This window comes from Peromyscus eremicus, chromosome 4 (assembly GCF_949786415.1).
Source record: "Peromyscus eremicus chromosome 4, PerEre_H2_v1, whole genome shotgun sequence".
NCBI lineage: Eukaryota > Metazoa > Chordata > Mammalia > Rodentia > Cricetidae > Peromyscus > Peromyscus eremicus.
This window is the reverse complement of record NC_081419.1, coordinates 113,479,262-113,492,438: the sequence shown is the minus strand read 5'-3', so window position 1 is coordinate 113,492,438 and position 13,177 is coordinate 113,479,262. Positions and strand designations below refer to the sequence as shown.

The 13,177-nt window shown below is 41.1% G+C and overlaps 1 protein-coding gene across 1 annotated transcript in view; it reads right to left on the bottom strand.

Annotated features, from left to right (window-relative positions):
• The window catches only part of Sptlc3 (serine palmitoyltransferase long chain base subunit 3), a 116,367-nt gene that overhangs the window by 21,169 nt on the left and 82,021 nt on the right, over nucleotides 1-13,177 (bottom strand). Inside the window, exon 9 of the mRNA XM_059261511.1 lies at nucleotides 11,401-11,527. Coding sequence (XP_059117494.1) covers nucleotides 11,401-11,527 — 127 coding nt within the window. The remainder of the gene's footprint in view (nucleotides 1-11,400; nucleotides 11,528-13,177) is intronic.

Here is a 13,177-nt window from a genome sequence, read left to right as displayed (position 1 = left end):
ATACAGTGCGTTTTTGGTGGAATTCTGTCAATACTCTTACATTCATCAAGGGAATCTCAGAAGGACAGAACAAACATGTTGGTGAATTTGACTGGAAGAAAAGAAAAAAAAAAAACAACTAGTAGGAGGCCAGTTTTCTATTCACTGAGTTCTTTGCTGCAAAAGACAATGAGAAATGTGAGAAGACCTTTTTAAACTGTACTTAATGATGGACGGTTTATCCCTTGGATCCTAGCTAGCCCCCTTTTGCTTCTCACTCTCTCTTTCTAACAGAAGGGACAGAGTTCTGAGTGAAGAATAAATTTCTAGAATAACACACCCAAGATGAGTTTGGTGATACCGATGAATATTCGTGCTTCGCAGCCGGCAGGCAGCTAGCACTGAAGACAAGCATCTAATGAAAGAAGTTTGCACTGTATCTCATGACAAAAACAAACAGTGAGGGACTCGGTTCCCCTTGAGAGCTGGTGGCTGTCACCCAGTGTACTCCCTCCTTTCCCTATCTCCATGCCCTAAATCTTCACACTTAGACACTCTTGTTTTTAAACCAATCAAACTCAAGTGTAAAAATATGCGTGTCCTGTTCCAGAGACCAGAGCAAAGGTTGTAGGTCACAGCTGGAAGGGGCTGGTGCCACTTTCTCCAAGTCCACATTGGGTTAGGGGCAGGGTCAGTGCCTCACCTGCCAGTCTCGTGATAAACTTTCACAAATGATCAGAATGAATGAAATAATCCAGACAAAAGGACTCTGAAATGAAACACAATTTTTTTTTTTTCAGGGCAAATACATTCTAAGTATCCCTCACTCATTTTTTTTTTCTTTTCTTTCTTTCCTCTGTAAAAGGTACATTTAAAAAAATCGAGTTTCAAAAATAATGACGTTGCTTTGGCATTTTATTTAACACTTCTCTCAGTAATTGAACAAAGCCCAGAAATTTAAGCTTTAGAAACTTTACAAAAGTCTCAGAATGAACTATTTGGCAGGAACTTGCCCACTTAACAGTAACAGTAGTAACAAATGGTTCTTAGAGCTTTTCAAAGAAGGTAAAATGCTTAGTGATGTGGATTAGGGTGTTTTCATATGAACTCAATCTTGGACTGAACTATTCAGTTCCTTTTCTCTGGGCTCAGAATTCAGACTTCTCCTGTGTTTAGTCACTCAGTTAGCCAAGGGTTGGCTATGAACACAATATGAACATGGGAGGCTCCATCCCTGTTCAGATATTAGCTTCCTCTTAGTCTCTGGCCTCAAAAGAATTCAAGTACAGCTAAGTGGGAGTGGGGGCTGACTAAAAAAATAAATTCATCCAAGTTCAGATAATTAACCCAAATGGTCATGTTCTTAAGTTACAATTTGTGATTTTTTTATGGCAGTATCATTTTTTTCTTTTTGATTATAGCCCTTAATTTTTGTCCAAAAAAAGACTTTTTCTCTGTTCCTGCTTAAATTCTAGAGCGTTTCTAATTTCATGTCAATTTTAATTTCTGCTTTTGGTGAAGCATTTTCCTCAGGGTCCATTTTCGGCCACCATAAAGAATATGGTGCTGGAGAGTTTAGAACACGTGGCAGTGGTATCACTAGGCACTATGGTGGAGCACAGTTGTATAAAAAAGAAGGGAAGTAGCTGTAGTCAAGTAGGCTACTAGCCTGGAGAGCCTACACAAAGAGACCTACCTATTCTAGTCATTTGGGCTCTGGTTTCCTTTTGTTCTTAGCTGCTCTTATTATACTGTAAGCTATTGGAGAAAGGTTGGGTAGCTGCCTAAAAGGTACAAGATCTTAAAAGTCCATCAGGAAATCTGAGGATGGTGAAGACTGGTTACCTTTTCACCAAAGGTGAGTTTTCTTTTCCAAGACAGATGGTTTATTTTACCTTCCAAGCATCTCTGTGGTTAGGCAAAAATCATGTGATTGAGTTATGGCCAACAACAGATTTGGAGGAGAAAGATAATGTGTTTCTCCAGTGATGGCCCATAAAAGCATAATGCATATTTCAAGTTCCTTACCCTGTCAGCAACTTTGGGAGTCAGTTTTGAAAGAGTTCCCCACCCCTGAGTACTGGTACTAGAGATTGAGCCTAGGGTGTTACACATACTAGGCAAGTATACATCTCTACATCCTCAGGCCTCTTTTTACTTTTTGTTTAGAGACAGTCTTGCTATGTTGTCCAGGCTGGCACTGTACCTGCACCCTGTGTCTTAACCTTTCAACTGAAGTAAGAAGTAAATTACTATTGTGCTAAAACTATGATCCGTTGGAGTATGTTGGAAGTTGTCTGTTCTCTCAACCAATATACCTTCACCGATCCAAAAAATCTATAATGAGTGATTACTATAAAAAGCTATCAAGAATTCAAAGTCCTAACATCCTGCTATCTTTTATTAGCTGTGTAGTAGAAAAGAAAACCCACATTTTCTGTGGGAATTTTAGTTTCTCAACTTCTCATTACCATTCACAAGATAACCCCACAGGACAAAAATTGACGTACAAATGATCATTACAGCAGAGGAAGAGAAGGAAGGAAGCTGGATAGAAAAGATCACATCAGACAGGAGAGCCAACCTACTCACCTCTGTTTCAGAAATGTAGTCTCTTGGACAGACAGGGTTAGATGGGGCACAATTCCTGTTGATTACTATGTATTAAAAAGTCAAATGCACCTTTGAGTTTTAGACGGTGTCTCCATAGGAAGTTCTAAGTGTGGGATTCAGTTAAATTGCTTGGATAATTAAAGGCACAGTTCGGCTTTCACTTCTGCAATATATTTGGGTAGTGCCGGCTGGAGTTACCCAGTCTTCCTACCTCACGTCTATGTCTAGACAAATCCCAGTGTACACAACGTAAAACCATTCATTTATCAAGGGAATAGAAAAGTGAATCTAGATTTGGGCTCATGCATGGACCCACCCAGTGAGTGATCTAATTCTAGCATTTGAACCAAAATAGCTCCATAGACATTTAAGGACAGGATGTTACAGTGCTCTTAGACGGTGCTCAGGCTGCAAAACTTGCTGGGAATCTGATTTATCCCAAAGCCAGCATTTAGTGTGCAGTCATTCAGAAGTTCGATGCCTCGAGACATGATTTAATACTTGATCACTACCTATTTGAAGAGCTACATTAGGGATAGATGTGACTAAAATAACAGGAGAAAAAAAAACCTGCCAGAAACTAAATGAAGTGAAGATTGTTTTTTGATTAGGGACATGAACTAGGGCTTAGGAAGATGGCCAGGAGTTTAGGAGGTAGAGAAGGGTTTGGTAGGTTACCGGGAGGGATGAAAGCTTTCTAGATGGAGCTAAAACACTGAGCATGTTTTGGGAGATAAAAATGCCTGAGAAGAGCCAATGAGACTGGCCAAAGCTCAGTCTGAATGGAGTCATTCAGCTAATACATGACTTTGAAGATAACAGAGAATTCTACCTTTCATAAGTTTGTCCTTTAAGGACAGGGGATTTGATCAGGAATGATGCAGATGTAACATAATGAAATAAAATATTACACACTAGGAGCTGGAGTTTTGTATGTACATATTTTGTAAGTAAATTTCCACTATTCTTTTCCTGTCAGTAGACATTACTGGTGAGTCAACTGTAAACAAAATATTTCTAGGCATGTGGTGGCAAATGATAATATCATGATTCAGAAATTTGGTGATTATTCCAGCAGCTTGACACTGAAGTAACAGCTTAGAGATTGCTGGTAAAAATCATACATGTGGTCTTTCTATAGCCATTTTGATTACATAAGGAACCAGTTAGTCAATGGAGCCATCCAAATTAAGAACTGTTAGTTATTGTTAGAATCATTTCATACTACTGTCTCCAATTAACCTTTTTAAGTGAAAGAACTGATGTTGCACAAAATTCTAAAATATGCAAAGATATGTGGTTGCGAGCTGCCCAGTGTGAGTGCTGGGAACCTAACACAGGACTTCTGCAAGAGCAGCAATTGCTGTAATTGTTGAGCTGTCTCTCTAGCCACTCTTTTGGTGTTTTGAGATAGGGTTTTACTAAATTTCCCATGCCGGCATCAAGTTTACTACAGAGCTCAGGCTGGCCTCACAGTGAAGAGCCTCCTGCCTCAGTTTCCCAGATGCTGGGATTAGACGTATGCACCATCTCATGCATAATGAAGAACTGGGTTTGTGTGTGTGTGTGTGTGTGTGTGTGTGTGTGTGTGTGTGTGTGCTCATATTCATGTGGAGGCCAGAGGACAGTCTTGTGTGTTGTCCTTCAGGTGCCATTCACCTGCCCCTGCCCTTTTTTTTTTCACATAGGGTCTCTCACTGGCTTGGGATCAGCAAGCCCCAGGGATCCACCTATTTCTGTTTTCCCAGCAGTGGAAATAGAAGCCTGCACTTCCACAGTTATCTTTTAAAATGCAGCTTTGGGGATCAATCTGATATCCTCTCTTTAACAACTGAGCTAACTCCCTGGCCCTACGCAGACAAGAGTTAAAGTGGTTCTTGTGGATACCATTCTTTGTATCCCAAGGAACACAAATTACTAAAGAAATGATGTCTCTGTTGGACAGTGATGATCAAAGGGAATAACGTAAGCAGTGTTATTACCGTTAGCTCTTAGGACTTTACAGATCACAGGGAGTTTTTTGAAAGCACAGGTTTACAGGAGGACCTGTTATGAAGAACACACAGTTCTGTGGGCAAAAAGCACTTTGCTATTCCTGTTGCCAAAGTGATCACCCATAGGAGGGATGATGGACAAGCACTTGTGGTAATTGAGTGAACAGGGTTGATGCTTGGATTTAAACGGTGGCTTAAGGAAGTGGATCAAAACGTGTTTCATTCTTTCCTTTTTCTGGTTCGCTCACATTTTCCAGTCCTCAGGCCTCCTTTCTGCAAGGTTGTCTAGCTCTGTCTATGTTTGCCAGAAAGCTGTCTTCTGTTCTGTTTCCCCCTGCAAACATACTCTTACCTGGTTCCTTTCTTTTATATGGAAATGTGGTTTTCAAATGAGGCTGCTTCCCAAGCCCCTGGAGGGATGGTTAGACTGTTTGCTAACCCTGGCCCTAAAGATTCTGACTCCAAATGAAAATGTCTATTACAATTCTAACAAGCTCCAGGTGATGTTGACACACTGGTCCAGGGACCACCCTTTGAGAACCACCATAGCATACTATGTAGTCATCTTCCTCCTCCCTGCTTTCCCATCTTCATGAAACATGAAGTGATGATGGAAGACAGATGGGCAACAACTCCCTACACTGAAGGCATTGTAATAAACATATAAATGTTATGAGCAAAAGTAGACATGGATATAGGTAAGAATTACAAGGGCAAAGGCTGACCTTAGTGAGCAAGTTCAGTTGCTTAGTTGGCTGATATGAAACATTCAAAGTTTCTGTTCAACCCTTTTGATAAATAAATGGCTCCCAAAATATCCCAATAGCTATTTTATCAGCATCTGCCTCATGGCACAATTGGGACTATATATATTCCCTTGCAATTCAATTTGGATACATGTCTCCATAGTCTGTGAGGCATGTGCTGATAGCCATTGATCCAGTGGTAGTTCTCAAAGGGCGGCCACTGGACCAATAGTATCAGCACCACTCAGGCTTTTTATAAATACAACAAGCATTCATGCAGAAACTTTTTTGGGGCCAAGGCATCAGCAAGCTGTTTTAACCGTCCTTCTAGGTGGTTCTGAGATGGAATCACATTGTTATATAAAGGAAAGGAATCACAGTAGGACACTTGTGCTGGGGAATTGTCTAGGAATCAGAGGCTGGGGTTCTGCCAAATGTAGACAGAGGAAGAGGCTTTGTAGAAAAGGTGATGGGGAAAGAATAAAAACACAGGATAAAACGGGATAATAGTACGTGAAGCCTGTTACCGTGGAGAGAAGGATGCCAAGGGGTGAAGACCAATTGGGCAGGAGGAAGAACAGGAGAGCAGTAGGAGAGCAAAGTCTCCAGAATGGAGGGGAGGAGCCAAGGCAAGACTGAGGGGGCTGAAGACCTAAGAGCAAGCAGGCTGGGAAGGGTACTCCTCAGAAGTTTGCTGCAGTGGAAACCAGCAGTTGCAAAGGACTGGGAGGGAAGAGAAGGGTGTTTTGGAAGGACACCAGCAAGACCACGCTGTGGAAAGGGACCAGTGCTCTTCAAAGAGAGGAACTGAAGACAGTGATGCAAAGAAATCAGAGGCATTTATTTGCTGAAATCAAAGGACAAGGGAGAACATTACTGCCATTTAATAAAGCTTGGTTGAGAAACCAAGGACCATGCTTGTGGTGTGCTGTGAGAGGAAGAGTCTTTTCTCTTGGAGTTTGCAATCCAGTGAGAGAAAAGCAAGAATAAACATGAATACTATGGAAATTAAAGTGAAGGAGATGGGAGAGCTGGAGGCTGGGCTACATAGGACGGGGCAGCTCCTTCAGAAGACCAATTCTAAGCAGAGATGGGTGGGAGAGAAGGGGGCGAACAGTGGAGACAAAGAAGAGCCATTCTAGAGGGACCAGAAAGTGCAAAGGCCTTTCTGTGGAAGTTGTTTTGAGTGCTCATGAATCCCAGGGCTGTACTGAGCAATGGGAAGAGCCTGAGAAATGTGAGGAAGAAGTCTTGAAAGCCTGTGGGCCACTGAACCTCATACCAAGTGAGTGGGAAGCTGATGGAGTTGGGGAGTGGCATGCTATGAGTTATACTTTCTCTTTTTTAACTAGTGTTTCTCTCATATAAATGTTATTTTAAAATGTCAGCAAGAACATAGGATAGATTTATTAGAGGCTGGAAGGTTTGAGGAAGAAGGGATGAGAAAGGATGGAGAGCAGTTACCCAGTCACAGAGAGAATAAATTCTAGAGTTTTAAAGAATAGTGGGATTGCAGTCCATAATGCCCTATTATTTATTTTATGAGTAATTAGAAAACAGGAGTTCAAAGGCTCCAAATGAAAAAAAATGTTAAAGAAGTAGAAATGCTAACTACTCCAATTTTCTCAGCATATTGTATGCATATATTGAAATGTTACTTACTCTGTATCCCATAAATATATAATTATTATATGCTATTCAGAGCTTTTAAGATGTACAAAGAAATGGAAATACTAACAGTCCCGATGTGACCATCTCTCACACTGTATGCCTATGTTAAAGCATTATACTGTATCCTCTAAATTTTTGCAGTTAAAATAAATGCTAAAAAGGATGATTTGGGTTTCTGTACAGAGGAAAAACCATAAAAAAGCCAAGACAGAAGTGGGCAGAATATTCAGGAAGTTATTCCAACTGACCTGAGGGGTGGAGTTTGAGCGGTGACCAGAATATAGAAATATTTTTAACAAGTGCTGTGGGATGCAGGATGACTACTCCTTATGGAAGAGCAGTCATAAAGTCTTAGAAAAAGGGAGAATTCCAAGGCAGGTAAAAACTACTGAAAATATTTGAGAAAGAAGAGAAGAAAGCAGGTAAATTAAAAATCATAGTGCTTTGCTAAGTTCTTATTGTGCATCACCACCATGCAATATCCATTGTCTAAACTGTATCGCTCAGTCCTTCCACTACTTCGATTTTCAGTGGAGGAGCTGAATTGAGAGAAGGGGCAAGTTGGGGGTGGGGGGCTCCGGGCCACATGTGATCTGGCTGCAGAGGATGCCTCTTAATTTTTGGTACAACTCCACCTCCATGTTCTTTCTGTGAGAAGTGCAAGATTGCCCACAGTTGGGGAAAGAGGGTTTGGGGATGAATAGTCAAGACTGGGAGTTGAAAAAGACTGGCTGAATAACTGAGAAGAAAAAAGTTCATAGAAGATCTAAACAAAACAAGGCGGCAGATGACATTGTTTTCTGGAGGGAAGCTGCTGGTATGGTTTGGGACTCAGGCCCTTGTGACTGCTTGTTTGACATCTAGATTAAGCCAGTGGCAGAACTGTAATCTTTCCAGAGTTCTCCAAAAGGGACCCGCCTCACTGAAAGGTCTCTTCAGGTACCACACGGGTGTGGAACAGATTCTGGCTCCTAGTCCTCTGGAATAAACATCTCCACAATCTTATTTAGCATAAACACTGACCTGAAATCCAGAAGGCTGGCAAGATGGAAGTTGAGTCATGACGTATTTATTAAGCCGAGCACCAAGTTTGACACTTAGAGGAACACAAAATTAATTCAAGACACATTTCTTGCCCTTAAGGGGCTTACAACATTGGTTTAGCTGGGAGACCACCCAACAACCATTAGGATGGAGAAATCAAATCTTCACATTAGGCTCAGTGTACTGCACAGAGTGACAGGCTAGGAGATTAAACGGGCCTTGGTGCATATGGAATGCACACCCGGCCTGCAGACCCTCAGCCTGTGTGCATTAACTCTACCAGCAGCCTGGTTGCAGAGTGAAGGTGGCTGTTTGTGCATAAACATTGTCATTTCACTGGGACTGCTATTTCATCTTTGAACCTTGGCATCAAAGGAACGCTGACCTTACTGCTGTAGCTTGCCTCTCTTTGAAGCGTATGGCTTTGCATTGCAGATTAAAGTGAAGACATTCATCAAGGAACAGATCTGGCCAACCGCTCCCCAAACTTGCCCATAACAAAGCCTTGAAAGGCTCCAGTCACGGTTGCAGTAGGTTGAGGAAGGCTTGGAGCCAGGCTCCCCTTTCTCAGATCCTGTGGGGCAGATCTAGCATGATGCATCTTTTGGAGCTTTGGGTAACTTTATTCTCAGTATATCTTTGTAGAGAAGGCCAAGCTAATGCAGTAGTCTCACCTATCCTATTCATTTGAGCAGGCATTGTTATAAATGAGGTCAGTGTGATCATTCCCAGAGTGCCTTTGAATCCTTCAAAAGATGTGCCAGGCAGAGTTACCTGAAACTTGGTTGATGATTCTCTAAAAGAGAACCACGTTCCTTGGTTCATTTACTTAAAAACAAGCAAAGCAAAACAACAAAAACTCACACAAAACAAAACCAAATCTCAAAAACTGTCTTAGTTTTCCTCCTATGTCTATTTTGACACACAGCATTCTGTTTTCTTTTAATTCATAAGATGCCAAGAGACATGAGGTTAAAGTATTTTAACTGTGATGTTAAGAATACAAGGACCTGTTAATGTGGAAGGGGGAGAATTTCACGATGTCCCATCCCTAGAAAAAGAACTACAGGTAACTAATGGCTATTGGGAGCAGGAAATTGGCCTCTCACATGGATGGACCCCCTTACTGGTTGTCAAAGGATACTTAAAACAAAACAAAACAAAATCAAAAAACAAAAACCCCAAGCACACAAAACAATATCACTACCACCAATGAAAGAAATAGGCCTTAGCTTTGTTAAGGTGACAAGGTGTTTTAGAGTTTGTTATGGCAGCCTAACCTTGCTTATCCTGACTAGTCCAAGACCTGGAAGAACATCCAGTCCTACTTCATTTCTTTCCTAAGACGTTTTCTAGAGAATCAGTGAGTTTTCACATACTTCTTGACTGCCCCAGGAACAATAGCAAACAACAGCAAGCAATTATATAAAATTCATGATTGTTTCCAGACATCCCCAAGTATTTTATATGGATTAACTTACCTCACTGTCATAAAACATCAATGCATAAATGTTATTGCACTCATTTCACAGCTGGAAGAAGTGAAGCAAAGAAAAGCTAAATCACCTGCCCAGGGTCGGATGCGCCATTCCCTTGCAGGATGTCACGTGATGATAAGTAGCAGCAGAGGAATCAGATCCCAGCAGCTACCTCCTGTTTGCATCATCAGGACTCCCCAGACTGGGTTCTCAGCCTTGCAACACAATTCAGTCAAAAAATACAAAAGGCAGTCCTAAAAAGACCCCAGCAATCCACCAGCCACTTTATTTTATATGATAGAAAAGGAACCATCTTGTGGGTCATTTTCCATCTTTAGTGACAAAACAAACTCCATGTTACAGTTTTTTCAATATTCTGGCAAGCAGGAAGACTCACTGGAAGGGCCTCAGTGGCTGTCAGTGTGCAAGTGGGTGGAGGCCCCACTGCAACTGACCAGTTTCATTCTTACCTGATTTATATAAGGGATATAGGTTGATCCTGATCAGAAATGCTTAGGGCCAAAAGGGCTTTGGATTTTAGATTTTTTTGGAAAATATTTGCATATGTGTTGTGAGCTATCTCGAGCTTGGCCCCAAGTCTAACCACAAAATTTATTGATATTTCATATATATGTTATCTGTGGGATATTTTTTTGAAATAGATTTTTTTTCTGAAATTATTTTGTAGCCCAGGTTGGCTTCAAACCCATAGTCCTCCTGTCACATGAGTGCTGAGATCATGGGCACATGCTGCTATGCCTTGCACCCACAGATAATTTTACAAAATATTTTTAGTGTACCTGCATTTTGATAGTCCTATAATAAATATGAGGGTAAGTGTGGACTGTTCCACTTAAAGCCTCATGTCAGTGTTCAAAATGTTTCAGATTGCAGAACTTTCCAGTTTCAGATTGGGATGGATGCTCAGCTTGAAGTAGGATTTTCTTTCAGTAAAACACTTATATAAGTTTTCTTGCTTATTATTATTAATTATAGATATCCCCATATATTCTGTTAAGTGGATCTAGAAGGCTGCAGTAAACAGTACAGGGCTTTTTGCCAGATGGGAGGCATGATGAAGTACAAGGATTGTGTAGCTCTGTGGCCAATTTTAAGTCAGCCTAATTTGCTGTTTCTCACTTGTACTCACTAGCTCCCTGGCAGGAAGAACTATTTTATTATCATAACATGTAGTAGAATCCTTAGAGACTAGTTCTGAAAGATGGAATGAGAATTCTCTGACACAATTCAATGACACAATTCTCCAAAGAGCAGGTTAAGTTCGTTTGGGTTAAGCAAAGTAGCACATGGTAGCTGAAATGACATAGTGACACATGAATGACTGGGCTGATATTGTGAGTTTACAGGTCCTCAAATGACCAGTGGTGATTTTCCCTTGCCCAACTTCTGGCAATAAGACATATAAAATAATATACTAATGATATTCATCTCAGGGAATCACAAGGGACAGCAAGCAAGTACAGGCAAACACACATAGACACACACACATGCACAAAAAGCACACACACATACATTCACACGCAAACATACATATATACACAGAGACATTGCTTACTTCATTTTAACCACTGATAATGTAAAAATGATCCAAATTTGATGACCATATTAACATGTTGCTGAAGACTGTCTGTAATGTGATTTAACGGAGTTTGTGGTGTGTGTGTGTGTGTGTGTGTGTGTGTGTGTGTGTGTGTGTGTGTGATGATGATGATAGTAGTTCTAGTATGCTCATCACTTGACTTGACTAAAAAACTGGGATTTATGAGCCAAAAGTGTATACTTGAGAAGGTGGGAGATTGGTAGGAAGAAGCCTGGGAGAGTTCTCGGGAGCTGAGTTCTCTGTCGACTCCTTACCTCCAAGGTTCCCATCTTCTCCCATAATAAGTTTCAAGGATCTGATGATTTGCGTTGCTATTACGGGACTCATGGATGTCGCATAAGTGGCACTATGTGAGTGAATCCGTACATAATCCACAATTTCCTAAAAACAAAGGAAGAACCCAAAATGGAAGCAAATAATTCTCAGAACTTGTCCTCTGTACATTACAGCAAAACATTTGCTCAGGTCCTCAAAAGACAACAGTGGTCTGTCTTACCCTCAACTACTTTGTGTAACATCCAACTACTTATTTTGCTTTCTCTTTTTTCTTGGTCTTTCTTATCAAAATCTAGAAACTGTACAAAAGTGTGAGGGAGCTACAAATTTAGAGCTGGGCTACAAGGCAAAAACCGGGCATGTGAAGGAAAAATTATTTCTGAAATATCTGCCTTGCACAAGAGCAAATGCTCAGGAATAGCCAATGATACAAAATCTGGTTCTTTTGTTGCTTGAGAATATTAGCAATTGTGCCATGAAAACTAACAGTACATTCAGAAAAAATGCATGTACTAGACTGCAAGATGCAGAGCAAAGAGAGGGTGCTGCTAAGAGGAGCTGTCTGGGGATGCTCCAGTGAGGAGACAGGGTCTATGAAGCTTTGATGCATGAAGACAGAAGAAGAAGAAACGAAAACTTGAAAGGAGAGAAAATGTCCAAGATACAGAGACAATAGACAGCAGAAAACGAATGCCGTTCTTCCCTCCTGGTCCCCACCAACATTGTGCTCTTCACTTTTCTGGTCTTTTCTTCCAGCAGTCCAATGAACCTGGGCCGGCCTTGTGCCTACTTTGAGAAGAAGAGATACTGTGCTGGTTCTGAGCTCACCTCAAAAGGCTTTGGCACTTTGGTTCAGCACTGCAAATGGTTCCTTTCATTTCTTCCTCTACTTCTAGATTCTTTCTTTACCTTTCATTCTATTCTAGTTCCCCCCTTAAAAATCTTCAAATTGTTCATTTTGATTATTTCTCTCTTTATTTATGAGTATTTACCTCTTCCCTTCTATCCCTCCTTTTTATTTTTCTTCTCTCTTCCCTCCTTCCCTTCTATTTTTCCTTCCAGCACATATATTAAACACCTGTGTTGGGCTACGTCCTAGGTTCATGTGTGAGGCTAGGTGGCAGGAGGACTGAGGTCATAGTCTAGTTTGACATCTTTGACTGTTCTTTTTCTTTTTTTTCTGAACCATATAAAAGCAGTCAGGAGTATATTCTCTTCTCTTGAGGAGTGTAGATGACATGGCAGGCCTTGAAGCATCAGCTATGTGATATTTGAGGAAGTTTGCTCTGGAGCCCCTCAAAGAGAGATCTTTGTTGATTTCCCAGTAATTAAAGATGAAGTGCCCTTCAGAGTTTGTGTTCTGCCCTTTGGTAAATGGTAATAGGGATTTTCATCCTCTGTTGAGGTTAAATACTTTCCCACAGGCTGCTAGGGGAGGCAAAGAGGGGACAGTCAGTGAGTCATAGGTATTGGACAATGGAGGCTTCTAGGTTCCTGTGTCTGTGGAGGAGTGTTTCAAGGGGTGATCTGACCACAGTAGGTGAGCGGATTTGGAGGAATGCAGAGGAGGTTAAAAAGCACATATATTGGCTTGCTAAAATGAGTATTGAGGGTGGAATGTATGAGTAAAGAATGGAGGAGTCAGTTGGGAGTGGCTTTGAAGCAAGGTGATCAGGAGTTGTTTCCTTGAGGGGTAGTATGTCCCAGAATTGAAGCATAAGTTCTGGAACTTAATTGTTCAGTCCAAATCTTGGC